The following is a 27,982-nucleotide window of genomic DNA, read 5'->3' as shown; positions in this document are numbered from 1 at the left end:
TTAATTTTTTTAAACCCAATTTTTTTTTAAAGAAACCTAATGGATTTCTCGCGTTAACGGTGCTCTTAACATTTCTGCAATTTTAAATTCTCCGCATTTTTTTATTTTTGTCAAAACTAAACTCATTTGATGCACACAAAGTTACTTTTCAAATTTGTTGTAACTTTATGATGAAGTAACACAAATGCTTTTCTTGCGCACGAACATAAATAACAATCCTGCATATATATACATATGATCTTAAAAACAATATGTTTGGTCTTGTTCTAAAAACAATATATTTTATCAAAAAAAAAACAATATATGGTCTTTAAACCAATAAATATTGAAAAATTGTCTATATGTTATGTTCGACGTGGGGGAAATTCCCATTATATTCTTCCAACATCATCATATATATATATATATATATTCCAAAATAACATCATATATATATATATTTCCATATAGTTCCAGTTGTAATGTAGTTCTTTTTTTGGTCAATATGTCGATCGTTTTATAACGATATGAGTGTAGTAAAAGACTAAAAGGGTTAGCCATTTAGGTGGCGAGGTTGCACACATCTCATATCAGAGTGTATCAGTAGAGAATTAGAGATATATACATATCAGAGTGTTCTTAATTAATATAAATATATTATGCTTTTTGACTTCCAACTATAATATATTTAACTATATAGTTTTTGTTTGATTTTCGCCGTAAGATTCTTTGCCGGAACCTTCCAATTATGCATATCACACCCACATGATTCAATTATACATCCCACAATAAAAGTGCAGCCCTCTTGTATATAAATATTCTCATTCCACCAACACAAAATAAAGTATACAATGCATCTCATTAACTTATTTGTTAAAACCCACATATATATATTTTCTCAAAAAAAAAACCACATATATATAGAACGAAATGTGTATCTAGACACATATAAACGCTCCGTTACTCGTGGTAATTTTAGAATAATAATGTATATAACTAAAGTCACTTTTCAGTTTGTAGCGAACAACAACAGTCTGGTGGTTATCGAAATTTTTTTATATATGTCCCAGTTTTACATATTAAATCGATTGTTAAAAGACATTATACGTACATAATATATAATTTGTACTTGAATATAGAATATTTTGTGTGGCGCAATTAGTTGATAGGAAAGCCACGTTTTCTTATTTACGATCATAGTCTGATTCACTTGAAGGTATGATGGATGATATACATCATCTATCTTTCGTGGACGAAATCCTTTTTTTTCTTATGAAAGAAGCAGAGTATCAGAGCATCTCCAATGGTGAGACTACCATTGGAGTCCTTAGGCTTTACTTTAATAATTTTTTTTTCTTTTTTGAAGAGTTAAGAATTATAATCCAAAAAATCAGTCCAATGGTGTACTCCATTTAGGAATCCTTAGGAAAAAAAAATTATAGTGTGAAATGCATATGTTTAGAAGTGAAACAATATTGTCAATTGCATTGAGTTAAAAAATTATAATGTGAAATGCATATGTTTTGAACTTATCTACCAAATGCAAAAAGACTAAAAACGTCTTTGATTTCTCTCAATTTGAAGAAGAGGAGTAGTCTCTTTCAGCAGAGAGAAGTGGAGTCAAGCAGGGCCTCCCTTCTCAATTTCTTAAGGCTCGATCCACAATGAACTCTGCTCATGCACCAGCTTCTTCCTCGCTTTCTTCTCATCTTCCCTTTTTTGTCCCTTCATTCTCAAATATTCCAGCTTTTCCTCCCTTTCATTCATCTGCAACTTTATAAACACAAAACCGTTCGCTCTATCACTCAAATCACTTTCTTAAAATCGTTTTACAACTTACAAGAAGAAGAAAAACACACTAGACCATACTGCTACCAGTCTAGTAGTACCAAAAGACAGTAGGAATGAACTCAGACTAGTACCTGAGAGTATCAACTTTACAGCCACCGAGTACATTAAATGAATTAAATGAAAACCCCATTAGGCAAGACGCAAGAGTGTGTGTGTGTGTCTTCTCTACTCTCCAGCACAAACAAATGCAAAATCTAATAACTAAAAAAGTGTCTTATGTTTGATCAACAGGTAGGAGGCCAAATGTTTTTTAAACTTTTAAATCTCACAGACTATACTAACTACTTGTTCAAAGACCCATCATGGTTTTCCACTAGACAGAGTCTCATGTGAAGAAGAAAGTTGAAGGAACGTTACCAGCGTTTTCCTTAACTCTTCCTGGAATATCTTGCGTGCCTCAGCTCTAACCTTAGCTGCCTCAGCTTTCAAGCTCCGCCTCTCCTCGTTCAGTTCAGTTAATCAGAGAGTAGTAGAAAGAGTCTTCTCAACCCGGTTATCAACATTTCAAGAACTAGATTTTGGTATAGCGCATGCTAAAGACAGAGAGACTCTGCTTAATCACTGCAAAAAGGAATCATCAAATTCAGAGTAACAATCAGCTCTGGTGATGGAAAGTGAACCCAATAGCAATATCCCAATTATCTGTGAAGGAAGAAAGGAATAAACGAAAGAGAAGAAGAAAGCATATTCGACAATCATCATTGAGAACAAGTGGATTTGCTACCAAACATCAAAATTAAGTCATATAAGACAAAGACGCAACAACTAAACTCACATTTGATTCAAGTCGTACCAGGACGATAAGCATTAACAGTAGCACCCAACTCGATCAAAGTCTTGGATCGTAAAGCTCGGAGTTCATGCAAGCCATTATCAAAGGCGTTTTAGCTTCTCTATCCATCCACTACAATCCCAAATCACACACAAAATTATACGAAAAAGAAAAAAAAAACCCTAATTTAGGAGGAAAATTGAACAAAGAAATTGAACCTCGAGGTCAGCTCCTTCGCGACGAAGAGATCGATCCCTTCAGCCTTACCGTATCTCACTTGCTGAAACAGCAATTCCTCTTTCGATTGCTGTTGCCCCATTTTTTTCTCTCTTCGTCGATCAAACCAAATTTCTGAGAAAAATTCAACGAGAGGAAGAAAGAGACAAGGAACTCTAGAACCAATAGCGTCATGCCAGCGCACTAAGGATCAGTCTCATAATCCTCTTAATTAAGGATCAATTCTCAGGTACACAAATTTTTTTAATATTTTTTTAATCCTTTTACCTTAAGGATTTGGGTTAAGGACTTGTTATGAGCCTGCGTTGGAGGTGCTTTGAGATATTGAGAGGCATGTTTGTGATCATTTGATACACGATAATGAAGATGATGTGATGGCTATTGACCATATCCATTTAGTATGAAGAATATAAATGTTAAATGTATAAACGATGAAAGTTATTTTTTGTCAAAAAAGTTATTTTTGTCAAAAAAGTTATTTTTTGTCAAAAAAAAGTTATTGTTTTCTTTTTTGAAACTGGCCTTCAGAAAGTTATTGTTTATTTCTTCACTTATAACATCAATGCTTTATCATGAGAATATAATAAAACAAAAAAAACATTTTCTTAAAACAATGTAGCTCCAATATTTTAAGGAGCATATCACTTTTCTTTTTAACATTAACCTCATATAATTGATATTAAATTAGGTGATATATAATCGACCTTAGACTTATAAGTGGTTGTTTTACTTATAAGTGATGTACTTATATGTATGATAGAGGTGGGCATCTGAGTACATGTATGGTTTTGGTCTATTCGAGTTTCAAATTTTTATGGTTATATAGTTAAGTCTATTTGAGTATTTATAAATTTCGATTCAGATTTAGTTTAGATTTTTGCAGTTTCCGTTCAAGTTCGGATATCCACTTATATTATATAAAATTAATATTTCAGTGTACCCTAAATCTAAAAAAAAAAAAAATTGTGTACAGTATATAAATTTGAACAATATATGTTAAAAATCTAAAACTTTCATGAAAGTTAATTCAGTTTAAATATTTGGATGGAGAACCTGTAGATATTTAAGGTATTTCTAGTGTTTTGAGTATTTTTTATGTTTACTTTTATTTTTTTTAAATGTATTTTGGATAATTCAGAAATTTTTTTTAAATATATCTAAATATAATTAATATATTTAAATATATTATTGTGATTCAATTATCTTAGGTATCCGAAATATTTTCTTTTAGATCGAATTTAGATCCAAATTTTGAGAAACTAAAATTCTGGATGCGTTTGGATATTTTTACCAGTTTTGATTCAAGAGAGATTGAACTTTTTTGAATCGTATTTGATTCGTTTCTTTAGATCCAATTTTTTTTGCTGAGCCTTAATTGTTATTTAATAGTACACGAAGCACACTGCACACCATAGATAGAAGTTTTTCAGTTTTGATTCTTTAATTCTTAAAACAGAAAGCACTAGATGTAAAAAGTTTTTTTAGCTGAATAAATTTAAATTCATTAAAGAAAATTACGATAATATCGTCTATATTTCAGTTGGACGTAAATTTGAATACGGTACACTTTCAGATGACACGTACTAGCCGTAACGTATATAGTCGTAAGGGTTTTGAACCGGAAAAAGAAAAATCACCCTACGGGAATTGAGAGGGCACATGAGCGACATCGAAATCCAAAAGAGTAGACAGTACAATAACATCTGCATAAATTCCAAAACGAAAATTTAAATTAGTGAGAAGCAGAAAAACATGGAGATGCTGAGGGACAAGTTACATCCAACAAAATTCAGAGGCAAAAACATCTTAAACCCTACTTCTGTTTCCTTGATTTGTCTACATCCCTCTCTTTTACCTCTTTCTCTCCTTTTTTTTTTGTATTCCAAAAAACTCTCCTCAGTTTTCAAATCAAGAAACCCCCCCAATGTTTTGTATATTTTTTGGGGTCACGTTTGTCTTATATATCACATCATTTTGTCGTGATTATTCATTAATGTGTATCTACTTTATCGGAATATATACACGGATTATGGAATTCACCTGATAACCGTAAACCAGTAGTGAATAATATAAATTCTCGACTGAACGTACATGACTAGACTAAAAAATTGCCCGCACATATAATTGGACTCTATGCGAAACTTTAATGAGATTGGACCAGTGCATGCAACCAAATTTCTATATCAATAATCACAAGAATATACGAGACCACCCTTTTTGTTCAAGATTGTTGGTGACCACCTTTGATGTGTAATCTAGATTAACTATTTTGTTTTCATTTCAGTTTTCTATTATTTTTTTTAAACCAGGGATATCCGGCAACCCGTAATCCGATACGTGGTTTCCGTTTGCCCGAGGGCCCGTAATCCGCACATGCTTTTCCGACTGTCAACCGACTAATCCCCTGGAGGTCTGCAATCCGGATACTTGCGGACAGTAACTCCACAAGGCAGGTGGCCAACACGAATCGAATCCAGATGGTTTCTCGTATTGGGGCCGAAGCTCCTTCAAGTAATCACCACTAGGCCAACTTGCGTTGGTTATTTCATTTTTCTATTAATATACATTAAGTATTAATATTAAGCTTGAATGTTATATATATGCTTCATGTAGAAATTAATGACTTGCTATCAAAAGTATATATATATATATATATATATATATATATATATATATATATATTTGTGTGTGCTGCATGTTAACTTGCACGATACGATTGTGTGAGCACCATGTGTACTTTCGTATGGATATAAGAGCATCTCCAAGGATTCACTCTATTTTTTACTTTAAAATAGAGTGACTCTATAATAAAGATGGAGTTTGCTCCAATAGTACTCTATTTTAGAGTATAAAATAGAGTGATGAACAAAGAAAAAATAATTTACTCTATATTTGGAGTAAACCTATTTTTCACTCTATTATAAGTGAGAAATAGAGTACCATTGGAGCATTTTTTACTCTAAACTCTATTTTAGAGTGAAAAATAGAGTGGGATTTTTACAAAAAAAAAAAATAGAGTGGGGTTGGAGATGCTCTAAAAAAACCATAACTATAATAGATATCTCTATTTTTTCTTTTATATATAAAAAAAATAGCATTTCTCTATTTTTTATTCTATATATAGAGAATACTATTAAAAATACATTGTAGTATATTTCAATTTTATTATAGAGACTATTTATTTTAGAGGTGGAAATAGTAAAATATATTAGAAATGATCGTAGAAATGCCAATTTTATTTAGGGGTACCAATTTTTCATAATTTTCATTTATTTTTTCTTTCCCCTTTATTATTTTTTTCTTAAGTTTTCTCATTTAAATTGGTTGTTGGAATATACATCTCACATTTAAAGAGTGCAGCCAAATGACATGCATGCATGCAGTTAAAACGACAAAACCAAACAATAAGCTCACATTGACTAAACTGTATTTTGTTATTTCTTGTGAAAACTACAACACTTCTGAGACTCAAAACAACTTAGTTTACGTCAATACTTTTCTCAACAGTCAACACCAGCAATTTTTTTGTGTGTGTTCTAAAGACACAATAAATCATTTACCATGAGTCTTATGCATATATCGGTTAAAATAATTAATCAATTGGTTGTAAAACTAGTGTTTTTTTGCTAATTAATTTAAATATGTGTATATGGTACCAGGATAATCAATTGGTTGTAGAACTAGTGAGTTTTGTCAGTTAATCATTATTTATTATGTTTGCATTTAAAGAAAACACAACATTTTTTTGTAACCAAACAATCTTCTGAGATTGTAAATACAAACATAATTTGTTGAGAACACCCCTGAACATAATTTCTACTAGGGCTGGGAAAATAAACCGAACCCGAAAATTTGAACTGCACCCGATCCGATAAAAAATGAATCTGAATCGATCCGAACCCGACATAAATACCGAATGGATCTTGTTTTTTGGTATTTCGGGTTATGGGTATTATCCGAACCGAATCTGAATCTAAATAGATATCCAATAGAACCCGAAACATTCAAAACTTCAGAAAGATCGTATACCAAACATGATATCAATTTCTAATATGTATTCAAGATACATTGATATATATTGAACATCTAAAATACTTATCTATTACGTAAATGTTGGTGGTTCTAGTACATGAAGGTTGATGGTTAAATGTGGTTGTTGAATTTTAAAATATTTAGATTTAGATTTTGTTTTCATTAAATAATTTTCTCATTTCATGAGGTCGTGGTTTTCGTTTTATGATTTCATTTATTTGGTTTTATTTTTATCAAAAATATGTTTTTTTTTTGTTTGATTTTGAATGGTCATGGTTGATGTTCATTTCTTATTTTTAAATCGATTTTACTTATGTTTTAGTTATAAAAAGGTACAAATTAGGTATTTGAAACCAAAACAAACCAATTTTACTTATGTTTTGGTTATAAAGTAGATACAAATCAGATATTTTTAAATCGAATAACCTATTGGGATCCGAACCCGAAAGTACATTGGGTTGTACCGGTTCTTTGAAGATTTACTAACCCCAACCCGAACCCGATAGAACCTGAACCGGTCCCGGACAAAAATTTCAAATAATCCGAATTGAGCTGATTTTGATAAATAAAAAAAAATGAAACCCGATTGTGACTCCGAATGCCCGTGCTTAATTTTTACTGTGTTTACACTTTTAATGAATACATGAAAATCCACTTAGTTATTAAATTTATTATCAATAGATAATGCATAGAAAAAAAAGAACAAAGATATATATAATAAAATTTCAGTCTTCGAATTTAGACAATGATACAGCTACAACACTAATGTAAACCAATTGGTTATATAATATCATGGTAAATTCATCATATAATTTAGATGATAAATCATATATATATTCCAGTTTAAAGGATATAACAACAACATCAATAGACAAACCAAACATTTTTCTGAATTCTAAATAATTTTCTCTCTCAAAAAGGCGATGAAAAGGGCGAACTAGGGTTCGTGGGTTTCGAAGTTTGATGGTTACGGAGGGTGTGACCGGATGGGATCCGGGAATCGGGGCGACGGAGGGGTTCATTCTGACGGGGAATTTGGAAGGTGTTGCGGTCAACAGGAATCGGGGGGATAAATCGGATTCGTGGGGATTCAATTCTCTTAAGGAAAGAGGGATCGGGGAGATCACAAGGAGATCGGCTATTAAGGGGACAAAGATTTTGATTTGGGCCAACATAAAGACACAATCGATTAGTAGTAAAGGTATGTCGGACCTTTTGCTCTTCTTTTGTAATGGGAAGGTTGGTTTAAGGAAAAAGACGAGTTGTCAAGTATCAGATAAAAGTTTTGAGTGGGGATTTTGGTGTGATTTGGGGCTTAATTATGATATGGCGAACATAATTATGGATATGGTGGAGATTGATTGGCTACATGGGCGTAAACTTTGGTGGGGGGAGATGGGCATTGGGTTTCAATATAAAAGGAGCTCTTGTTTCACAATTGCTATCAGTTCATACCCTTTATTCTTTTACGCAAAGAAAACAAAAAGTTTCCTCATTGTTCTTACTGGGTTTCTAATGACGCAGGGTCATTTGGTTGGGTCTTCTGGGATTGGTTCAAATGGTGAAGGGACTCGGAAGAGGTTGAAGATTTCGGTACCTCATTTCGACAATTCGGCTCTCATCAAGAGCTTCTCAAAGACCCTTATTGGAAGGTGTCTGAATCCACCAGAGCAGGACATGAAGGCTCTGTTTCAGAACCTGCCAAAGATATGGCATTTGGAAAACAGGGTGAGCGGTTCAGACTTGGGTTTTGGCAGGTTCCAATTTGTGTTCGAAAGAGAGGAAGATATGAATGTGGTGTTGATGAATCAACCTTACCATTTTGATTACTGGATGCTAGCGTTGGCTCGTTGGCAACCTATGAAGGCTCAAAGCTTTCCCTCGGAGATACCATTTTGGATAAGACCTGTGGGGGTTCCAATGGAACTTCGTACAGCTCCCACGTTGGAGAGTCTTGGGGATGCTGTAGGCAAGACAATTGGTGTTGATGTGGAGAATGGGAGGGTACAGGTGGTGGTAGATAGCCTCAAAGAGCTCTGCTTCGAAACAAGTATGGAGTTCAAAGGAGGGGAGTTCTACGACAGGGTGGAACTTTCGGTTTCTCTCCGCTATGAGAAGCTTTTTGGTTTTTGTCAGGAGTGTGGCAGCCTTAACCACAAAGAGGAGAATTGCTTGTTGCGCAAGAAGAGTCCTGAGAGGAAAAGAGATATCAGGGATGGAGTGGGAGGGAGACACGATGGGGAGAAGCATGAAGACCGGGCTCGGAGCTATAAGGGAGTCGTCCTCAATGGCAATGGGAGTTCACAGTATAAGGGGAGGGAGAATCGGGATCAGTATGGGAAGGGGAAAGGGAAAATGCATGATGATAAAGAGGGGCAATGGGTTAAGGTAGCGGAGAAGGGCAATAGGTCAGGCTACAATAAGAGGGGACCTTATCAGGGCAGTAGCGAAGGTTCTCGTCAAAAGCACTCTCGCGATGAGGAGCAGAGGGGAAGGGACCAGGGAGAACGAGGTGGAGTGAGCAATGGTAAGATTACTACAACCGTGGCTCCAGATGACGGACCGGAAGAAGGGGAGATCAAGTTGGATGCAGTCTCTCCACAGCGCAGGTTGGCGCAGAACACACCGTCCCAAGAGTTCCAGGATGCTCTTTCTAATACACAGGCAGAGGGAAATGAGGTACTTTCGAACCCAGTAGATGTGGCTAAGGGCCTACAAACGGTTAGAGAAATGGTAGAGGAATCAGAAGAGGTGACTGATGATCATGTGATGGATATGGATGAGATTAAGGCTAGTTTACTTGAACATGGAATTGATATGGATGCTGAGTTTGATGATCAGGAATTCTCGGAGAGTTTTCTGGAGGAGGATAGCAAGGAACAGGAAGAGGACTCGGGGGCTTTGGAAGCGGAGCTTGATACTGTCGTTCCGCAAGGCAACAGAGAGGAAGAGGGACTTGCATATTTAGAGGTGGAAAAAACGGAAGGTACACGTAAGCGTCTGTTCAAACAACCGGGGGGAGCGATGGGAAGCTCCAAGATGAGAAATGTTACAGCTCTGCTCTCTCCACGCAAACGGGTTGCGGCAAAGACTGGTCCCCGTAATGGAGGTGGTAATAAAAGAACGGATGGGAAGGGTACTTCAAACCCGAAAGAAGGAACTCAAAGCTTTAAATGATAGATACATCCTATGATATCTCTTGTTGCCTGCAGGTTATGGCTTGCTTGTTTGGCTTCTTTCTTATTTGTTGTTTAATAAGCTCTATGAGCAATGGTGCTTTCAATGGTTGTTTCTTTGTTTATGTTCTCTTTTGGCTCTACTTGTGGGCTTCGGGTGTATCCCGTTTATGTTGCAATGAAAGAAATAAAACTGGTTTACTTTTTTCTTGGCGTTGGTCGGGTTGGTTAGACTTACGGATTGGAAAGCAATTGTATCAGGTTCGCTGTATTTTGCTTAGGTATGCAAGGTGGAAGAGAGTATTCCATTCAGGATATAAGTTATGGTTGGTACAGTTTTGGCATCAGTTTGCAAGCAGAGAGTGGTGCTGGGTCTCCTTAAACCCAGTACTAATCAAGATTACATGGATGGGGGCAACGGAAACCGGTACCATTAAAAAGGTACGGCAGGCATGGAGGAAAATATATATGGGGAGAAAGGGGGATGCTATTTGGTTTCTAAAGGCCATAGGAATTCTTGTGTGGGTTTTAGTAGATGCTGGAAATATTTGCCTTCCTGCAAGGCTCGTTTATTTTAGGTGGACCTGCACAAACACATATGATGGTATTCAAATATTGGATTTTTGGAAAGGGGTTGGATTTACAAAAACGTGTTGGAACATTAGTTTTGAGAATTTATTTGAAATCAGGTTCTACGGAAGGTTATGTCTTTTTACATGGATGTGCAGGGTTGAATGTAACAGGGTCTCCTTATACCTAATGATAAGCTCGATTGAGCCAAACAAAATCAAAATTAATGAAAGTGTTAAGCTGGAATTGTAGAGGTGCAGGGAGTAAATGGACAATCAGTTATCTTCGGGAAATATGGCAAATTCATAAACCAGATTTTCTGTTCCTCTCAGAAACAAAAAAAGATTTTGCTTTTCTTCAGGGTTTTCAATCCCATTTCGGATATGATAATTTGGTTACGGTGGATCCTATTGGAAAGAGTGGTGGGTTAGCTCTCTATTATAACAATGAGCATCAAATTAAAATATTATATTCGAGTAATCGAATGATAGATGTGGAAGCAGTAATTCTGGGGAAAAGAGTCTTTATGACTTTTGTATACGGAGAGCCGGTACAAAAACTGAGAGAGCAAGTATGGGAGAGATTGACTAGATATGGGTTGGCAAGATCGGAACCGTGGTTTATTATTGGGGATTTAAATGAAATAACCGGAAATCATGAGAAGGACGGGGGCAATCTACGGAGTGCAGAATCTTTCGTTCCATTTAATAATATGATTAGGAATACCGGGTTACTGGAATTCCCAGCAAGAGGTAATAAATTATCTTGGCAAGGGAGGAGAAATAAAAAGATGGTCAGATGTCGTTTAGACAGAGCACTAGCGAATGAGGATTGGCATACCCTATTCCCGTGCTCATATACAGAATATTTACGACTGGTGGGGTCTGATCACCGGCCGGTGGTGGCTTATATGGATAACAAATTTAAAAAGAGTAGGGGCCAGTTTAGGTTTGATAAAAGATGGCTTGGTCAGGAAGGATTACTAGATACAATTGAGAGGGGCTGGCGGGCAAGGGCAGGGGGAAACCCGGATCAGGCTGGGAGCGAGGATTTTGTATCAAAAATAACCAACTGTAGACATGAAATTTCTACATGGCGGAAGAATAATCCACCCTATGGAAAGGAGAAGATTGGAGAACTGCAAAAGGCATTAGAGGAGGTACAAATGGATGATAATAGGACACAGGAGGATATTATAGAAGTTTCACGGAAATTGCAAGAGGCTTATAAAGATGAGGAGGAATACTGGCACCAAAAGAGTCGAAATATGTGGAATACAGCAGGGGACCGAAGTACGGCATTCTTTCATGCTCTTACAAAACAACGTCGAACACGTAATAGGATAGTCGGTCTTTATGATAATAATGGAAATTGGATAGTGGAGGAACAAGGGGTGGAGAAGGTGGCTGTGGACTATTTTGGAGAATTATTCGAAACTAGTTCTCCATTTGAGTTCGATGCTTTTCTAGAAGAGATAGTTCCCACAATTACGCCACAGATGAACGAACGGCTGATACGATTGGCAACGGAAGAGGAAGTGCGGCAAGCTTTATTTATGATGCATCCGGAGAAAGCTCCTGGACCAGATGGAATGACGGCCCTCTTTTTTCAACACTCTTGGCACATTATTAAGAAGGATATTGTGGACATGGTCAATAATTTTTTGACAACAGGAGAATTGGATGAAAGATTAAACATTACGAATATATGTTTGATCCCTAAAAAGGAGAGACCGACAAAGATGACGGAACTTAGGCCCATCAGCCTCTGTAATGTTGGGTACAAGATTATATCAAAGGTTTTGTGTCAGAGATTAAAGTCGTGTCTTCCGGCACTGATTTCGGAAACTCAATCGGCTTTTGTACCTGGACGGTTGATTTCGGATAATATTCTTATTGCTCAAGAAATGTTTCATGGTCTGAGGACAAATAAATCATGCCAGGGAAAGTTTATGGCAATTAAAACGGATATGAGCAAAGCCTATGATAGAGTGGAGTGGAATTTCATTCAAGCGCTCCTCTCTAAATTAGGTTTTGCTCCTCATTGGGTCCATTTAATGATGGGTTGCATCTCTACAGTACAGTACAGAGTACTTTTGAATGGACAACCAAAAGGTCATATTATTCCACAGCGGGGTCTTAGGCAAGGGGATCCCTTATCTCCATATCTGTTCATTATGTGTACTGAAGCTTTGGTGGCAAATATTAAGAAGGCGGAGAGGGGGAAATTATTGACGGGTATAAAGGTAGCGAGAGCTTGCCCACCGATTTCTCATTTGCTGTTTGCAGATGACAGTCTCTTTTTTTGTCGAGCACAAAAGGAGGAGTGCCAGGTTATTCTTCGGATCCTGAAAGAATATGAGGGGGTATCAGGACAGCAGATAAATTTTGACAAATCGTCAATTCAGTTTGGACATAAGATTGAGGAATCTAAGAGACAGGAACTTCGGGATGTTCTGGGGATACAAAATCTGGGTGGTATGGGATCATATTTAGGAATCCCAGAAAACCTGGGTGGACCAAAAACACAGGTATTTGGGTTTGTCCAGGAACGCTTAAATAATAGGATTAATGGATGGACGTTTAAATTTTTCACCAAGGGAGGAAAGGAAGTTATTATAAAATCAGTAGCCACGGCTTTACCAAATCATGTAATGTCCTGTTTTCGTATTCCGAAAACGATTATCAAGAAGCTTACAAGTGCAGTGGCTCAATTTTGGTGGAGTCCTTCAGGTAACACAAGAGGAATGCATTGGCAATCATGGGACAAAGTATGTAGCCCTAAAGAGGAGGGTGGCTTGGGTTTCAAGGACTTTACGGATTTTAACACGGCTATGTTGGGGAAACAATTATGGAGATTACTAGAGAAACCAAACTCTTTATTCTCCCGAGTGTTCAAGGGACGGTATTTTCGGAATGCATCCCCCCTGGAACCAATTAGATCGTACTCGGCGTCCTATGGATGGCGTAGTATTGTCTCTGCTAGATCTCTGGTTAGCAAAGGACTAATCAAAAGGGTGGGAACAGGATCTTCTATTTCAGTATGGAATGATCCGTGGCTTCCATCCACTCGCCCGAGACCAGCAAATAAAAATAATCACTCTCTTTTTCCAGATCTCACGGTGGATGCTCTTATTGATGCAACATCGAGAACTTGGAATATTCAGGCTATAATGACATTGGTCGATCCACTTGATGCAAAAATAATCGAGAGTTTGCCACTGAGCAGATCAAGATTGGATGATAGGGATGGTTGGCATTTTACAATGAATGGAAAGTACACGGTTAAATCTGGTTATCAAATTGAACGGGTTTATCCGGATAAAGATAAAACACTACAAGTACATGGTCCTTCGATCTCTTCTTTGAAGGCGTTTTGCTGGAAAATAAAGTGTCCACCGAAGATGAAACATTTTTTATGGCAATTACTTTCAGGATGTATATCGGTAAAAAAGAATCTAAAGGCACGAGGACTAAAGGGAGATATTATTTGTGACAGGTGTGGGGCACCCGAAGAATCAATAAATCATGTTTTCTTCGAGTGTCCACCGGCAATTCAGATATGGGCGTTGTCGAAAATCCCAACAAACCCAGCCTGTTTTCCAACACATGCTTTGTTTACAAATATGGATTATTTATTTTGGAGAATGCAACCGGCAATGGATGATCATCAGTTTGCATGGATCCTTTGGTATATATGGAAAGCAAGAAATAATAAAGTGTTTAGTAATATGGATATTGACCCAATGGATACACTAAAATTGGCGGAAACGGAGGCATTATTATGGGCTGAGGCACAAGTCATTCCCGCTCAGGGTACAGATCGCCATCTTCCAGGATCTCAGGCGACAACCCCAACAATACCAGGTAGATGGTGTTTCACAGATGGATCATGGAAAGGGCAGGATAATTTTTCGGGACAAGGATGGTATAGCACCTTGGAAGGTTATGACGGACTTATGGGTGCAAGGAATACAAGAGCCACTAGTTCGCCATTACATTCAGAAATGGAGGCGTTAATTTGGGCGATGGAATGTATGAGGAATTTAAGACAATTCTCAGTCACGTTTGCAACGGATTGTTCTCAGTTGGTGAAGATGGTTTCGGAACCAGAAGAATGGCCAGCCTTTGCAAGTTACTTAGAAGATATTAGAGCCTTGAGGAGGAGTTTCACCAGTTCAGAGCTCGTTCATATACCACGGACACAAAATAAAAGGGCGGATAGCTTAGCACGTAGTGCAAGGAAGCAAGCGTCTTTTGTCGTCCATTTGGATGCGGAGCTACCAGTTTGGTTCACAGAGTCTATATGAGTCTGTGTTTGTTGACAAAAAAAAAAAAAAAAAAAAAACAACAACATCAATAGAAATCAGTAATATTATTATATCATGGTCAATACAAATGTAGAGAATCAATTATATGTATTCTATTGTTCTAGTCCATGTATAATTAGTCTTTTGTAAAAATCATTTAGATAAAATGATTTCTTGATTATATCATAAAAAGTAAATATTCGAAAATCACTCAGTTCATGATATTATATATAATATATATGGGCAAAACTCTTAACAATATAGCCTAATGGTGGGGAATAATCAGTGTGTAGGTGATTGGTTGGATTTTATCTCCTTACTTTAGTTTTATTTATTTTTAAATAACTAAACTTTACCAATAACGTTGTAGCTTTATTTTTATTAGTTAAAAACCTATTTCAAGTTTCTATAAATTTTAACAAAACTTGTTTTAGCTTTATTTTTAAAGTTACAGCAAAAAAAAAATAAAGCAAATTTTTTTTTAAGTATTTTAGGTATAAAACCTAAAACTTTCTTTTATAGGTTGTAGAATCTGTAAAATAAAATAAATATCTATAATATAAAATAAATTAGATAATCATAATTAAAACATCTTTAAATATTTAATTTAGTTTTTGGTGTTTTTAAAATTATTGAAATATTTTAAATAACATCATTATTATTTACATATCACATTTTAAATAACAGTAAACTTTGATAATTTATAAAAATATTAATATAAATTATTTAATTGATAAAATAATTATTTTTTATATACATTACATATTTCACATATTTTATTTTAAAATATTTACAGTTTATAACTTACAGTTACAACAAATTTAACTAGATCAAAAGTCTCTGCAAAAAATCTAAAATAATAACTTTACACAGCTAATTTCACTACAACTAAATTTTTAAAATCACATTCGAACCAATCAACCACTGCTTGGAATGTCTATTACTTAATTCCTAAAAGCAGTTAAATTAATTGACTGATTTAAATCGATCTAATTGTATTAGTATTAGATAATTTTGCAGTATTTTCTTATTCAGTACTCCGCGGCTATTGCAATGGTTGTACGTCAAATGTTGTATATACATGGCCATCAGGTCATCGGTATGCAACTGAGTACATTTATTTGTTCAAAAATATTAACTATAGTTTGCTTTGAACAAAAAAATATAACTATAGTTTGCTCTTATTAAACCATTCCTTAAAATCATCGTTAAATGGGTAATCAAATGTATCGGGATCTAAAAACATCTGATAGTTGGATGATCCCAAAAACTTTAACGGTGAGATCAACGACGATTTGCAAAATCCATAAGTTCGGTAAATAGTGGGATGAAATTATCATACAAGAGATTTGGTGGATCGCTTTATTGATCACATTTGACCGGTAAACATTATTCCCTGTCCAATAATTCCAAAGATTAATAGGGAAAACAGTTTCAATATCTATACAATATTCTTCTAGCCCTAAAGTTTTTTTTTTCCTTTGGATGACTTATTACCAAAAAGATATGAAAGAGTATACATTATGTTTGCTAAAAAAAAGTATAAATTATGTTCTAGTTTTCAAAACTTGTAGCTTGAATCCTTGATTATATAGACTCATATACTAACTTTACTTTTCCCATTTCTGTTTTATATAGCATGGCCTAAAAATATACAATACAAAACTATTATTTTAATCAGGTACATGTGATGACAAAAAAAAAATACAGGTACATGTAATTTTACATTTTATGCTTTTATCTTTTTTATATATATTTATAGAGGGAGAATTGGAGATTAACTACTACTCCATGACTTTTTAAAAAGTGTCGTTTTAGAGTTTTATTCTTCTTTCAAAAAAAATGTTGTTTTGTATTTTCAATGCAAAATTTTAAATAAATGCTCATTTTCAACCACATTGTATTAGTGTATTAATTAGATAGAATAAAAATATCTAGTATGTGAATATCTATTATTTTCAAATGATTCTTTAATATGTGTGAAAACCTTCAAGTAATATTTTTTTGTGAAATAGAAGAAGTATTTTTTTGTTAATTCAAATTAATTAATAATATTTTCTTTGTTCCAAAATAATATATATTTTAGAGTTTTCGCATATTTTAAGAAAGCACGTAAATTTTTAATTATAAATATATTATTTTTTGTGATTTACTATTTCTTATAACTTTTAACCAAATAAAATTCAGCAAACGCAATAAATATCTTTAAAATTTACAATTTACTATTATTATATATATTGAAGATGTAAAATATGAATTTTTAAGAAATAGTTTTTTTTTCTAAAACATAAATTATCACGAAGGAGAGAGAGTAGAAATTTTCCTTGGCCATAAAAAAAGAAGGCAAAATAGCATATCCCTGAAAAGGTCCTAACTAAAATTAAAATTAATTAAATAATGAAAAGGGTTTAAACAGATCCCTGAAAGCAATGAGGAAACCCAGGATTCGAGTCTAGTTTGAGTCAAATCAAATAGGCAAAAAAAATTGTGGATAAAAAAATTATAAAGTTTGCTATGTAATTAAGAAAATAGAAAAGGTTATTGAGAGTATAGTGAGAAGACAGAAGTGGTCCAGAACGCCGTCGAAGTAAAAAGAGTCCAATTTTCGTCGGCCCAGCCCATTTAATTAATCTTAAAATATTATCCAATTGCAAGTCATCACCGACGATTCCGTGTTACATGGGACCCACATCTCTATTCCTTATATGATTTCATTACAGGTGTACGGTCTCGATGATGGTTGGCGATATTCCATGCCATGTTATGTAGGAGCCTTGATTATTTTGTCGGCAAATACGATTAACAACGAATCATCATTACCCCGCTATAATGAGCATAACTAAATTAGGTTTTGAAGCTATCTTTTTTGGTAATGGATACTCTTGTTCTATATCATTAAAAGTAAACAAGTAAAAGATATCATTTTATTTTACTTTTTGCTACACAAAAATATCATTTTAGAGTTTTTATTTTATTTTAGAGTTTTGATATTCCCTCCGTCTCATATTATAAGTAGTTTTAGCTAAAAAAATTGTTTCAAAATCTAAATAGTTTTAACATTTCAATTTAATTTTTGCATTGATTGTATATTGTGTAACCAATAAAAATATGTTTGCTTTTATTTAATTGGTTAATTTGTATATTAAATGATATATTTAAAAAAATAATAGTTTTATTGATACTAGTGTTTTTATCTAAAACTACTTACAAATTGAAACAGGAGGAGTACTAAAATATAACATCCATCTCATCTTCATTCGATACGATGATCTGACTATGGTTATTTTTAAGCGTTTTGTTTTTCAGATTTTCATTTTGCGATCCTTGATTATTATTTTAGTTATTTTAGCAAGTGGATTTTTTTAAAAATACATTGTTCATTTATAGATAACTGTATTTATTATGAACACTATGATCAGTTAAATAGTTGTAATTAACTATGTTGTAGTGGTTTAGTGGTCTCCATTAGAAGAGGAATGTCATGTTGGTCCATGCCAAGGTTCAATTCTTCTCTAGTGCGAGATGTTAGCTCTACACGTGACCATGAGGATATGAATCCATGCATGGATTGTACCTCCCAAGTCCCATCCGTGAATTAGGTATGTGTTTTTAATAGATTAGAGTTTAACTTTTTTTCAAAAAAAAAAGTTGTAATTATTAAAAATATAAATTCATTTCAATTATTTTCTTGATTTGTATCAAAAATATTGAAATGACATTTTCAAAACGGAGAAAACAATATATATAGTCCATTAAATGTAATGTTCCTAAAGAAAATCTCTAAATCTTATATTTTTATCAATTTTTTTTTACAAAAGATAATACATAACTAGATATTTACATAGATCGGAATATAAAGTTATTAATCACTGTTCATAACTCATAAGACCGGTTAGGACTGAAACCATGCATGCAAAACCTCAGTTACAAGCAGGAAGAAAACTCAAATTAAACCATATGTTAGATCCGATTCACTTCGATTATGTCATGCCAAAGACGTAAATAGAAGCGCTCCTATACAGCCAAATGACACGCTGTAACCCCCATTATGATGTTGCTGACAATTAACTAAGCCTTGAGCTGTAGAACCAAAAGGAAGATGCCTTGTCTGGACTATTTTACGTGTGTGGTTGTGACATGTCATGATCGTTATATTATATACAGACAAAAGTTGTGGGCTTTCACAAAACCCTGTAAAGAAAGACAAAGAGAGAACTTCTCTTGTTGGCTCTATAGCTTTTCAAGGGCCCAAGTACTTGTCAAATTTTGGAGGCGAGAGTTTGCACAAAAAGGTTAAAACTTTTGATCTAAAGTCCTATTGAAAAGACACAAGGATTCCATCCCTTTGATAGCTAACAAAAAGAAAAGTATGGTTGAAACAAACTAATCAAATCTAAACACTAAATCACACACAATTCAAAATGAAAGAGTTCGTTAAGATGATCTATAAGACTATAACCAGAACTGAAGTAAAGAAGATGAGGAAATCTGACCAAACTTTTAGCTTTCAGAGATAGACAGAGAGAGGTGACAAACAAGTCAGTATTGGCAGACCACATGAGGTGGAGGTTCAAAGATTTGATCTGGACCGTCTATCATACACATGTCCCCAGGTAGATGGGACACACTTTTGCCTCAAAGTTGCCGTTACTGCTACCGATAAGCTCTGCTGTTTTTTCCTTTGTCCTTTTTTCAAAAAAGAAAAAAAAAACAGTTCCCTCTTTAACTTCTTTATAACACTCAGCTTCCACGAAGCCTCATCTTCATCTTTACTATAAACTTCTCTATCCTCTCAAACAACCCAAAAGCTTTCTTTTATTCTCCTCTAACTCTTAAGGAAAACTCAGAAGTTACAGAGAAGTTTGTTGAGACAATGGATGAGTTTGTTAACCTAAAGGAAACGGAGCTGAGGCTGGGATTACTAGGAACAGACAATGTATGTGAACAAAGCGAAAGAGTAACTTGCAATAAGAGAGCACTACAAGCTGATGATGAGAATGAGATTGAGTCGTCAACGACGAAAACAGACACATCCCCTCCTAGAAAGTAAGTTTAAAACACACACAAAAGATCTCTGAATCTGATTGGCAATGAAACAAAATTTTGGTTTATTGGCAATGTTTTTCCTTTTGGCAGGGCTCAGATTGTTGGATGGCCACCAGTTAGATCATACAGGAAGAACAACATTCAGACAAAGAAGAATGAATCTGATCGTGAGGGTCAAGGAATCTATGTGAAAGTAAGTATGGATGGTGCACCATACCTGAGGAAAATAGATTTGAGCTGTTATAAAGGATACTCAGACTTGCTCAAAGCTTTAGAGTCCATGTTCAAGATCTCCGTGGGAGAGTATTTTGAGAGAGATGGATATAAAGGGTCAGACTTTGTGCCTACTTATGAAGACAAAGATGGTGATTGGATGCTTATTGGAGATGTTCCATGGGAGTAAGTCTTCTTTGTATATCTGTCAAAAAGAACTTCACAAAACAAAAATCAAGTGGTCTTATTGGTTTTTGTTTCCTGTTGCAGGATGTTTGAATGTAATTGCAAGCGATTAAGGATCATGAAAGGTTCAGAAGCCAAGGGCTTAGGCTCTGGTGTGTGAGACAAAAGCTTGAGGAAACCTAACAGAGAAGCAAGAACCTAAAGAACAGAGTTTCTCAGGTTGTCAGGGTTTACCAGATTGAATTAAAGTCATGGCCAATTTTTTTTTACCTCATGGGTAAATCTCATATGTAGATAATGGTCTTCAGCATCTGGAAACTGAAACCTAATTACTTTTTTGTTACAGATACAAGGCAAAAGGTTGTCCTTAGTCTGTGGTTTTGTATTACATTAAAAGTTGTTATGAGATTGAATAGTTCATCTAATGTTTGTGACAACATGTTTTGTGTTATCATTGATCAAAAGAGATTTTCAAGCAATACCAATTTACTGTTTAGGTTCTCAAGATCTGATGAAAGATATAGATGAGACAATGGTGTCTGCAGATCAAATGATACACTGAAGGTTACAAAATGAAGAAACAAACAAGTTACACTAAATAATAATACCATCTATAGTTCCTGATTCCCATAAGCTTTAGACCTAATGAGTCGTTAACTTAAAAAGACTGAGACCAGTCTTGAATCATCTCTTTCTTTGAAGCTTCAAAGGCTTGAGCTTTGAGAAGAGGTGGAAGTACCTGTAGGGGATTTGCTCTTTGACCATGAAAGAATCATTTTATGAAGGTCTTCAGCGCTTAGACGTTCTGAAGGAGACTCCATCGTGTAGCAGTGAAACACGTCGATAAGAAATCTCATTGTGTCCAAGTCAGATTCGGGTAAGTCATACTCTTCACGTAGTTTAGTGGCTGATTCTTCTTCCTCAGTTTCAGAAGCCAGCGTCTCCAACTCTTCTGGTAGTTTTGGCCTTTTGCCCTTCTGTAGAGATTCTTGAATCTGAAGCTCGGATAAATCAAAATATGGGATATGTAGTGTCAACAGCTCGAAGATTAGGCACCCGAATGACCAGATATCCACTTCCTGAGGAGAAAAAACACGACCAAACTCATAAACCGAGAAGACAAGAATTGAGAAGAACAAAAAGAATAGTAGAGAAACTTACAAGTCCGTAAAAGTTTTGTTCGTGCATTGCTCGGTAGACCTCAGGAGCCATCCAACGCGGCGTACCAACGCATATGTTAGGAGGATGTATTCCCACATGAGCAATGCAGCAACCGTGCAAGTGAGACCTAAGCGGGACAGCTCTGTCAAAATCACAAAGCTTCACAACAGGTTCTTCTCCGTTTGCTTTTTGGATGTCCAGGTCGATCAAAACGTTTTCGCTTTTTACGTCACGGTGGATTATATCCTTCGAATGCAGCTCCATCAAAGCCCCTGAGATATCTCTTGCAATAGACAAGGCTAGATCCATTGGTACATGATGCTTACCAGCTTCAGAAAGCTTCTCAATGTGACCCTGTAGAAGAAGATTCTCATTAGATGTTACAGAGGCTTTCTAAATATTGAATGAACAAAAAGGTAAAAGATATAAAGAATGCTTACCTTTAGAGATCCTCCTCCTATGTGTTCCATCAGAATAGCATATTGCAATATGCGTCTAGGTTCGTTTCCATCTTCCGAGGTTATCCACTTGGAAGATAATTCATGTCCATATAACTCCACGATACAATCATGTTTCAGTGCTCCTAAAATCCGCACTTCCCCTAAGCAAGTATACTCAAAAGTCCTAATGTCATCTAAAGAAGCTCCAGAAACCTCTAATGTACGCATCTGAAGAAAGAGAATAACAAACTATTCAGCAAGTTCACTCAAACATGAAGTGGAGAAAGACTAGAAAGGTTAAAAAAAATCAAACCTTTGCAGCTGCTTCGGTGGAGCCTAGCTTGCATCGTATAAGACTACTATTAGCTCTTTCTTCTCCTTCGCTTGTTGACAGGGAAGGAAAAGAGCATCCTGGTTCCAGTTTTGCTCTTTTGCAAATGGATTCGTTAAGCCGATTAAGAGGAATGTACCTGAACCAATCAGAACATACAACAGAGGGATTAGTTAGTACAAAACTTAGCAGACAACATACATTGGTAATAAGAGAGTCGAGAAGTTATTACCGGCATAAATATTCTTGATCTGTGTCTTCCCTAATGTCATGAGGACGGCAAGCATCGATCACCATCCGAACCCATGAGTCACCTCGCTTTACAGGAACAATGTTCCAGGCATGAGGCGTGAAGTCTAGATAACCTCTAACAAGCTCACAAGGCACCAGAGGTTCCATACGATCACAAAGGAACTTCATGAGCAAGGCCCTGTGTCTACATATGCCAAACTGTAGTTTTCCTAGAGGAACCACTATAGAGTTTCGCTTGGACTTAATAGAACGCAAGGATTTTTCACATACATCAGAGAAATTGACATCTTGGACCGTCGTTGCAGAAACTTGTTTGTTGAGAGCAGCCAAATCGTCTTGATTCCCAGTCACACAGGTGCAAACAAAAGGTTTCTGGTAGTTTGTACCAGACAGTGCAACCTTCCGGGTTCTTTCAACAATAGCAGTTCTGTCGCTTCCCCCAAAATGATTGGACACAAAAAGAGCAAGATATGATGCGACCTGCAAGTTGTTAACGGAGACTTGATCTACATCTGCAGGTGGACAGTTCAATATCTTCATTCTAGCTACCAAGGCTCGAGCAGAGAGAGTTATTGCATCCAAAACTTCATCCTTTGCCCTTAACATAAGAAAAAGAATAGGCACAGTTAGCTTCTATTATCTGGATAAGTATAAATGATAGTTCTAGTCGATATAATTACCTGTCCAGGAGTATGACTTCACGTGAATCAAGAGGCAAGACTTCCTCATACTTACTAAGAGGCATAAAGGGCCTATCTCGTCCAGCATCGAAAAATCCGTCAGGAAGAAAATCTTCTGTGCTGCAAAACGAATTGCTGCTGTATTTGTGAGACACATTAGCAATGTCTGAAGATGGTTTATGGCATTTAGAACCTTTTGGGTTATCCAGGTACTTGTCAGAGCATCTCTTCGAACTGTGATTTGGTTTCTTTCTCTCTGAAGAAGAACTATAGTCTGCATCTCCTGGAGAGGGAGAAGATGCCTTAATCTCACAACACTCCTTTCTATCTTTTTCGCTCGTTGATTGGTTTTCCACACATTGGGAATTTTCAGAAACCAAATCAGCTTTCAAACTGCTCTCTTCATCTTGAGAGGTAGTGACAGAATCTTCTATTTCGGCGTCGTCTAACAGTTTATCATTGTCATCCAAGCAGATGATATCAACTGAACCTTTGTCACTGTTCTCGGAAACACTCATCTCCTGTTTTCTAGTTTCTCTGACTTTGTACATCTTCTTCAGATTTAATCCCTCAGGTGGGACTTCACCTTTCCATTTCTTGTTGGTGTTCAAGCGGTCCTTTTGGACGTAATGATGTTTCCGCTTCCACCTCATAACTGATTTTCGAGCTGAGACGCATCTACCATTGGAAGGAACCCCCACATACACCTACGTACAAACAAAGAAACAGAGAATTCACCAATTGAGTATAACAAATAAAATTCAGAAGCAAAGAAGTATCGATACAAAGGAAATGAATATTAAACTCTCACCTTTATGAGTAACAGGTATGGTGTTGTCTTCATACATATCCATTTCAACTATAGAGCTGTAAGTATAAACTCCCATCTCTTCATAGTTCCCTCCCAAATTACATTCCATCCATGCAGGTATACAGCAATTACTCGGGAGCCTATTGTACTTCAAACAAACAAAAAAAAATCCAAGAAAGCTCTGTCAGAACAAAGAATCTGGTGAACTCCTGAAGTAAGTATATATCCTAATAATAAAGCAATATAGTGCAGAACCAGAGAGAGGACAAGAAGTACCTGTAAATTTAAAATCTGAAGACTAGGCATTACGCTTAGATCGAGAGGATCCAGAGTTCTTAACCGGTTGTTTGATACGTCCAGGCTTTCCAAGTTTTGTAGTAAAGCTAAAACCGATGGTAGCTCAATCAGCCTGTTGTGAGCAACCTTCAAGAACATCAATGAAGTCAGATAACTTATCTCGTCAGGCAAACTCTTGATCTTGTTAAAAGAGAGATCTAGATACTCCAGACTTTTAAGACACCCAATCTCCGCTGGAAGATACCTGCAAACAAGTGAGGAAGAGACAAAAATTAAAATCCTGAACCCAATTTCACATAATCAAACAATAAACAATGTAGACATCAACCTAAATGCATGCTTAAACCATCAATGCAATGTAGCAGAGCAAGCCGAGAAGCCCAGGAGACAAGAAGCTAGAACCGAATCAATAGAGAGCATAGAAGGGGTTACCTAATGGAGAAGTGAGAAACAGAGAGCCTAGTCAAGGACCTGAGACCAGAGATCTCACTCAAGAGGGTCAAAGCAGAAGAAGAGCGTTTGGGGACTTTAGTGAGCTCAAGCTCCTTCAAACCCTTAAGCTTATCCCAGGCCAAGCCGTCGCCGAAGCCCGGCGACGATATCTTGACCTGAAGGTACTCCAAATCCACCAGATTCCCTAGCTCGGGAGGGAACAGATCGATCTCGTTACTGAAAAACTTGAGCTTCTTCAACCTCCCAAGCCCTCCGATCGATCTGGGAATCAGATTGAAGGCGTTTCGGAAAAAGTAGAGACCTTCCACCGAATCGTCTGCGTTGCCCGGAAGAAGAGAAAGCTCCAGACTTTGGCCGGAGACATCAACTACTGACTCATCGTCTAGACTTGTAACGGTAGAAGAATCACTCTCGTTGCATCCATCAATGTCCGCATCGTCGATTAAATCAGCAGGATCGTCGCTCTTGGGTTCCATCGGATCTCGTCGGAAGCAATTGGGGGAAAGCTGGAGAATCGAATCAAGGCTAGGAAGTGAAGAATTAGGTTAAACTCGGCAAAAGCTATCAGATCTGTAAGGTGAGAGAGTTAAAAGTTTAATTGGGGGGGGGGGGTGAAGATGATTAATCGAGCCCAGAAGCGATGGAGAGAGAGGGGAGGCGATCGAAACCAACCATACAAGGAGAGAAACGAAACCCTAGCTTTCGCGACAAGACGAATCAGAGATATGAAATTTTGTTGATACTACGGACAGTAACGCGCTTAAGGCATGGAAAAGGTAACACTTCGAAAACTTTTTGAAATTGGTAAGTTTCCTTTTCTAAATCGGATAAATAAAGGAAGGTGCTGTTGATTTAAGTTTTTTTGCTGTATTTATTTATTATTATAAACAAAGTAATAATTAGATGTTATTAAAAAAAAGTAATCATTATATTATCTTTAATAATTCTTCTATTTCAAAAAGATTTAATTTTTTTAAGGATTTTCACAAAATTAAGAAAATATATTAGAATTTGATTTATTAATACATTACTTTGTAATTAATTATTTTCATAACTTTTAAGAAATAGAATTTAAATAACAGTATTATTTTTTTAATTTACAATTTAACATTAAATAATATATTGAAACTGTAATAACTTGATCAAATAAACATTTGAAAATTTTGAATAAATGAGATTTATTGAAGCCCATATAATATGTTGGACCGTTGAGGGTGAAGTTAAACCGGGCGCTACAACTCTCGAGACGTGGAAAATTGACAACCGCCGGATTAAAGAATCTAACGGATCTAAAATCGGTTCGGTTTCGGGGGTTTGGTCGTAATATATGTTGGTTAAATGTATCCGTTAGAAAATTATTGCTTAACAAAGACGCAACGGATACATAAACAAAAGCAGAGGATCTCTCTCCCTTCTTCGACGATTTGTTCATGCGGGGGAACTGGTGAGATTCTTAGATTAGTAAGTTCTTTTATTTCGATCTGTATATCGTGAATTTGTTTCTATTTTGTTCTTCATCTTGGTTAGGGTTTGCGATTCGATCGGTTGGGTTTCGTCATCCTCTTTGCGATTTTCGATCTAGGGTTTCAATTTTACTTAATCGTTCCTTATTATATTTGTTGTAGTGATGTTGATATCTACAAGGAAGCGGGTGAAACCGTCGTTGAGGTATATGATCTCTTTGTAAAGTTTGATTGTGATTTTCGATTATTTGTGAGATTCGAGTTCTAAGTGTTGTTTGCACCGTATAAGTAAATATTGTCTCTCACTTGTTTCTTTCTTTCAGAAGCCATAACAACTGAAGATAAATTTGAATCTGTGAGTCAACCAACAAAACAGTTAAGCTCTCTTTTACTTTTCTCTTTTACTGGTTAAGTTTTTTTTTTTGGTTTATTGTTTTGTTGATTCAACAACAAAACTCACCTTTTGATAACGATTTTTCAAAGCTTGCTGCCGATTCTTACCTTTTGTTTTACTTTTTTTTTTGTTTACAACAACAGAGACTGTGATTGTACCCACGGCTTGCCAAATAAAGTCTTTCGACAGACAGAGGGACTAAGAAACGTTGGAATGATCAAAACGACCCACGACTTGCCAAAATAAAGTCTTTAGACAAAGACTAAGAAACGTGGGATGGATTAAACGACCCACGGCTAAAAAAGGTTGGATGGATTAAACGACCCACATGCTTGCCCAAAAAAAGTTAATAGACAGAGACAGAGACTATGAATGGTTGGATGGATTAAACGACCCACGGCTTACAAGAAAGTCTTTAAACATATAAAATACAATGAATATATCGATGGATAAAACTGACAAACGGTACACCGTAAAGTCCTTAGACAAAGACTTTGAATTACACTTATCAAAAAAAAAAAAAAAAGACTTTGAACACTCGGCTTGTAATGACTTCGAGTTACCCACAACTTATAAAGTCTTTAAACAATGATTTGAGTTACCCTCTGTCTTTGTTGGTGGTAGTGCATGTCTAAGCAAAGGATGTTTGGGGGTTGTATACGATACTTTAGTTACCCACGGCTTAAGAAAACAATAAACGGCTGAAGAAAAGACTTTAGACCGAGACTGATTATACCCATGGCTTCGCTATGAAACGTTTGGATGGGTCAAACGACCCACGTCTTACCAAACAGTCTTTAGACAGACAATGAATTTTTGGATTGATAGAAGGACCAACGGCTTACAAGAACATCTTTAGACAGAGAAAGGCAATGCATATATTGATGTATAAAACGACAAAGTACGGTAGACTCTAGAGAAAGACTGTGAGTTACTCACGGCTTATAAAGTTTTTAAATAAAGACCATAACTCAGAAACAGTCTATAAAGAGTCTTCAGACAATATCCACCCACGGCTTATGAAAAGTTTTAAGACAGAGACTTTTGACTTGCTTGCTTGCTACACACGGCTTTTGAAAAGTAGCTAACAACGACTGAGTTTAAAACGACTAATAAAACAAGAATACTACCCACGACTTTATCAGAAGTCTTTAGACAAAGACTAAATCTTGACAATATTACCACTACGCACGGCTTTAAAGAGGGCTTCTAGACGAAGAAGCAACTTTGGACAAAACTACTACCCACGGCTAAGACTGAATCTAGACAAACCTACTACTACTACCCACGGCTTTATCAAAGTCATTAGACAAATTAGACTGTGAATCT

At 35.8% G+C, this 27,982-nt stretch overlaps 2 protein-coding genes and 2 long non-coding RNA genes across 4 annotated transcripts; 2 read left to right on the top strand and 2 right to left on the bottom strand.

Moving 5' to 3' along the window:
* Positions 1–1,369: 1,369 nt before the first annotated feature.
* Positions 1,370–4,770, bottom strand: LOC108861254 (uncharacterized). The gene is made up of 5 exons (XR_001950831.2): positions 4,657–4,770; positions 2,821–4,542; positions 2,606–2,734; positions 2,188–2,391; positions 1,370–1,752 (listed from the first exon to the last, which is right to left on the bottom strand). It is a non-coding gene; the product is annotated as an uncharacterized LOC108861254 (long non-coding RNA).
* A 15,074-nt stretch (positions 4,771–19,844) lies between these two features.
* On the top strand, positions 19,845–20,819 carry LOC108860416 (auxin-responsive protein IAA3). Its single transcript, XM_057010670.1, has 2 exons — positions 19,845–20,371; positions 20,456–20,819. The coding sequence occupies exons 1-2, from the start codon at positions 20,172–20,174 to the stop codon at positions 20,529–20,531; spliced, it is 276 nt and encodes a 91-aa protein (XP_056866650.1). The 5' UTR covers positions 19,845–20,171; the 3' UTR covers positions 20,532–20,819.
* A 256-nt stretch (positions 20,820–21,075) lies between these two features.
* Positions 21,076–25,272, bottom strand: LOC108858487 (uncharacterized). Its single transcript, XM_018632402.1, has 9 exons — positions 24,776–25,272; positions 24,323–24,587; positions 24,021–24,194; positions 23,236–23,942; positions 22,536–23,153; positions 22,286–22,442; positions 21,973–22,200; positions 21,533–21,886; positions 21,076–21,450 (listed from the first exon to the last, which is right to left on the bottom strand). Exons 1-9 carry the CDS (start codon positions 25,270–25,272, stop codon positions 21,076–21,078), a joined length of 3,375 nt encoding a protein of 1,124 aa, XP_018487904.1.
* A 966-nt stretch (positions 25,273–26,238) lies between these two features.
* On the top strand, positions 26,239–27,510 carry LOC108860915 (uncharacterized). Its single transcript, XR_001950767.2, has 3 exons — positions 26,239–26,464; positions 26,583–26,634; positions 26,797–27,510. It is a non-coding gene; the product is annotated as an uncharacterized LOC108860915 (long non-coding RNA).
* The last annotated feature ends 472 nt before the right edge of the window (positions 27,511–27,982 follow it).

This window comes from Raphanus sativus, chromosome 5, assembly GCF_000801105.2.
Source record: "Raphanus sativus cultivar WK10039 chromosome 5, ASM80110v3, whole genome shotgun sequence".
Classification (NCBI taxonomy): Eukaryota; Viridiplantae; Streptophyta; class Magnoliopsida; order Brassicales; family Brassicaceae; genus Raphanus; species Raphanus sativus.
Note: the sequence above shows the minus strand (reverse complement) of the source record. Positions and strands in the feature narration are given on the sequence as shown.

Excerpts from the sequence above, each read along its gene's own strand:
- LOC108860416 (XM_057010670.1), top strand. The coding sequence starts at position 20,172 with ATGGATGGTGCACCATACCTGAGGAAAATAGATTTGAGCTGTTATAAA. Across the intron at positions 20,372-20,455 it reads ATTGGAGATGTTCCATGGGA|GATGTTTGAATGTAATTGCA; the intron begins GTAAGTCTTCTT and ends TTCCTGTTGCAG.
- LOC108858487 (XM_018632402.1), bottom strand. The coding sequence starts at position 25,272 with ATGGAACCCAAGAGCGACGATCCTGCTGATTTAATCGACGATGCGGAC. Across the intron at positions 23,154-23,235 it reads GAAGTCATACTCCTGGACAG|GGCAAAGGATGAAGTTTTGG; the intron begins GTAATTATATCG and ends TCTTATGTTAAG. Across the intron at positions 21,887-21,972 it reads TAGGAGGAGGATCTCTAAAG|GGTCACATTGAGAAGCTTTC; the intron begins GTAAGCATTCTT and ends CTTCTTCTACAG.